The 3,301-nt window shown below is 40.4% G+C and overlaps 1 protein-coding gene across 1 annotated transcript in view; it reads left to right on the top strand.

Annotated features, from left to right (window-relative positions):
* fbxl5 (F-box and leucine-rich repeat protein 5) overlaps positions 1-3,301 on the top strand; it is a 23,791-nt gene that overhangs the window by 16,918 nt on the left and 3,572 nt on the right. Inside the window, exon 10 of the mRNA XM_014031253.1 lies at positions 407-555. Within this exon, the coding sequence (XP_013886707.1) occupies positions 407-555 (149 nt within the window). The remainder of the gene's footprint in view (positions 1-406; positions 556-3,301) is intronic.

The following is a 3,301-nucleotide window of genomic DNA, read 5'->3' as shown; positions in this document are numbered from 1 at the left end:
TAAAAATTATAAAAACTAAACATCCTACAGTATTTTTACAGTCTTTATTTTACAGTTAAAATATGTTTTATCAAATAAAGTCTAATGTTACAACTAATCACGGATCCCTTTAAAGAATCCATCAGTCATTTTAGTTTAATTATGTTCAGTTTTGTCCTGTTTTGGTTTTGATCGTTTGTCCTGGATGTCTGACAACCWGCACATCCAATATGTTTATTCACCTGGAGAAATGGTGGTAAAAAGATGACTTTGTGAACACATCTGCACCATTTAGATATTTTTAACTTGGATTGGCAACGAGAGCCATTTTCCGTTCCAGCCACTGAGTCCAGATGTAGATGTGTGGACTGTTGCTCTGTATTTTTTATTACCTGTAACAAAGTTTCACATCGCTCTCGTGTCCCAGGGCTTTATCTCAGCGTGGAGGGCTTCCTGTTCTGGAGCATCTCAACTTGTCTGGATGCCTCTTCATCACTGAGGTGGGCCTGCAGGAGCTGGTGTCGACCTGTCCTTCCCTCAATGACGAGCACTTCTATTACTGCGACAACATTAATGGTAACACAAGTGAAACTGCTGCTGCTGGTTTTTGTGTCTGACTGAAAATCATGTTTATGATAAAAGAAGGAAGTTGTCCTTGAATGTTAAACTATAATTTTATCAATATACACAGGTCACCACCTGATTTAACAAAGCAAATAGATAAGATAATTACTGCATGTTCACTTAGCAACAAGTTATTTAACAATAACTTATTCAAAACACTTCTTATTTGTTCAACAACCACGTTTGGTCATGGAAAAGATGTTGATCTGTTAGAACTGTCAAATTATTTGCATAAGCAGAGAAAACTGCTAAGATTGCTGAAACCACTAAAATCAGGTTAAGAACTGTGGAAGGCATGAATAAAAAATTCAGTTCTGACGTTGTGTCACTAGCTGCGTTTCCATTGCAAATGTACGCAAAACTTTGTCGATATTCTGTTAATGTCGAAAAACAGTTTCACAATTGCGGTGTTTCTATTAGTAAGAAATGCTATTGAAGTCGCGTGAATACGTTTGTTCTCGCGATGTCATTACAAACATGGCAGCAATGGATGTAAACACATAGCATGTTGCTACCATGGCACTAGCGCTCATCATCAGAGGAGACCMTGGCGTCTTATCCAGGCTTTCGAGTGACAAGCCCCTTTTACTTTGGAGCGGCGTTTTTGGGAAATTGTATTCAGTGAGTTTACTACTTTCTTTTACAACTTCCATCATTTTACTACTACTTGTACTTCCTGTTGTCTTCTTCTTTGTCATCGTCTTTTTCGCCAGTAGAAACAGCCGGTTGTTGATCACGTGACTCCCGTGATGCGAAAAAAGTCATCCTAGCGCAAAAACGTTTTTGTCGAAAAAAATTAAGTTTTTTCGAAATTGACGTGTTTCCATTGTGCAAATTTATTTTCGAAATTCTATTTTACGCATTTTCATAGTCACTGGAAACGCAGCTTCTCAGGAGTCAGAATGGTTCCTCCTCATTTTCTGTCCAACTCTTCGGGGAAATTTGGCGCATCACTTCACGTGACTCATGTATCATAATTTTTTTACAAACAACCATGTTTTGAGACCGCGGTATAACAAAATACCTTCATAGCGCCCAAGCCTGATTCACTTTATATAACACAACAGTTACAGTAAAGTAATAAATTTACAGTAAAATATGTAGGGCCTCACAGGGTGGTCACAGGTTCAGCTCCTGGCCTTTCGTGTTCTCTCCATGCTTGTGTGTGTTTTCTCCGGGAACTCTGGTTTTCTCCCTCATAGTTGAGCCCCCTCTCCACCAGCGCACCTGTATGCGGTTCACCTCAGCCGAATGTCCCATTTCCAGTTCCAACTACACACTCAGAAACACCTCTGAGGTGGTCCTAAGTGTGTAGGTTGACATCAGCACCATGCTGCTCATGGATTGATTGACAGAAGCAAGGCGTTACTTGTGCAAACGTAACCAGTGAACTTTCCGCTGGAGAGAGACGCTTTTTGTTTTTAAAATCCAGGTGTGACATACAACTTGGTGAAAGCAGTGATAAAACCATGGTTCAGCATGAAGGTGTAAAACTTTTTGGTGATCTTGGGAAAGGCAGAACCAGCAAACACTTCCTGGAGAAAGAGGCGAAGGAGACGAGCGCTGAATGAAGCCATCTTAAAATCAGCAAATATCCTGGGAGGTTCCGGAAAAACTGGCCGTCCACAATTACATGAGCAATTACAGCACTGCGACTAAATAGATAAATAATAAAGTCCCAACTGTCCAACTACCAAACCTGACCAGAGCCGAATAGGATAAGACTCGACAATGGAGAGGAGGTTTTGGTGTCCATTAATTATCCCTAGATGTGATTGAGTGAATGATTTGTCTTGTATTTTTGTCCCTGTGACGGACTGGCGACCTGTCCAGGATGTACGCCGCCTCTCACACACTGACATGAGCACCAGCTTCTTCATGACCCGGAAAAGGGAAAAAATTGGTAAAGAAAATGGTTGGATGGTGTAAGACTAATGTATTTTTATCCCTTTTTACTCAGAGAACATGATGCGAACTGCGGTCCCTTGTACCAGAGATGTGGACTTGTGACTCAGACTTGGACTTGAGTCGCACTTAAGTCCCTACTATTACAGACTTAGACTTGACTTGGACTTGTGGTTTGAGACTCACGAACAATACAAGTCTTTTCATTGCCCGGCTCACGATTCTCACTCCGTTAATACACATCCATGCTCCGGTACTTTGAGAGTAAATACGTAAAGTTTTAAGAGCAAAGACATWTACTCCTGCTCTCTGATTGAAAATATACGCTCTTCATTAAAGTCTGAACAATTCTTCCATACACTCCGCTACCCCTCACCTGACAGTGGGAGGGGCCAGCGCCGTACAGTGTTAATGATGCGTACCCTACATGACAAACAGAGCTTCAGCATGCCAGGTGTGTTGCAGTAAGCTATTCATTATAAGCTTTGTTTACAGAGACTATTCAACACCACGACAGAAACTGGCAAAATGCAAAGTGTGTGGAGTCCAAATCCAAAATTAGTTTTTGTGACGACTTGTGCAAGTCCTTTTACTTTAAGGATTCTGGTTCATCATCCTCATTGACATGCTTTTATGGATTTAAAAATATTTTTCTGGTATTTTATTGTAAAATCAGCAGCAGACTTGTTGGATTTGTTCTTTGTCAGTGGCAAGATACAATTACAATAAGACTACAAGTGCAAAATACAGTTAACAATACTCTAAATGCTTGATTGTTTCTTCAACCTTAACC

This window comes from Austrofundulus limnaeus, unplaced genomic scaffold, assembly GCF_001266775.1.
Source record: "Austrofundulus limnaeus strain Quisiro unplaced genomic scaffold, Austrofundulus_limnaeus-1.0 Scaffold1210, whole genome shotgun sequence".
Taxonomy (NCBI): domain Eukaryota; kingdom Metazoa; phylum Chordata; class Actinopteri; order Cyprinodontiformes; family Rivulidae; genus Austrofundulus; species Austrofundulus limnaeus.
The sequence above is the reverse complement of the archived record's forward strand: the minus strand, read 5'-3'. Positions and strand labels throughout refer to the sequence as shown.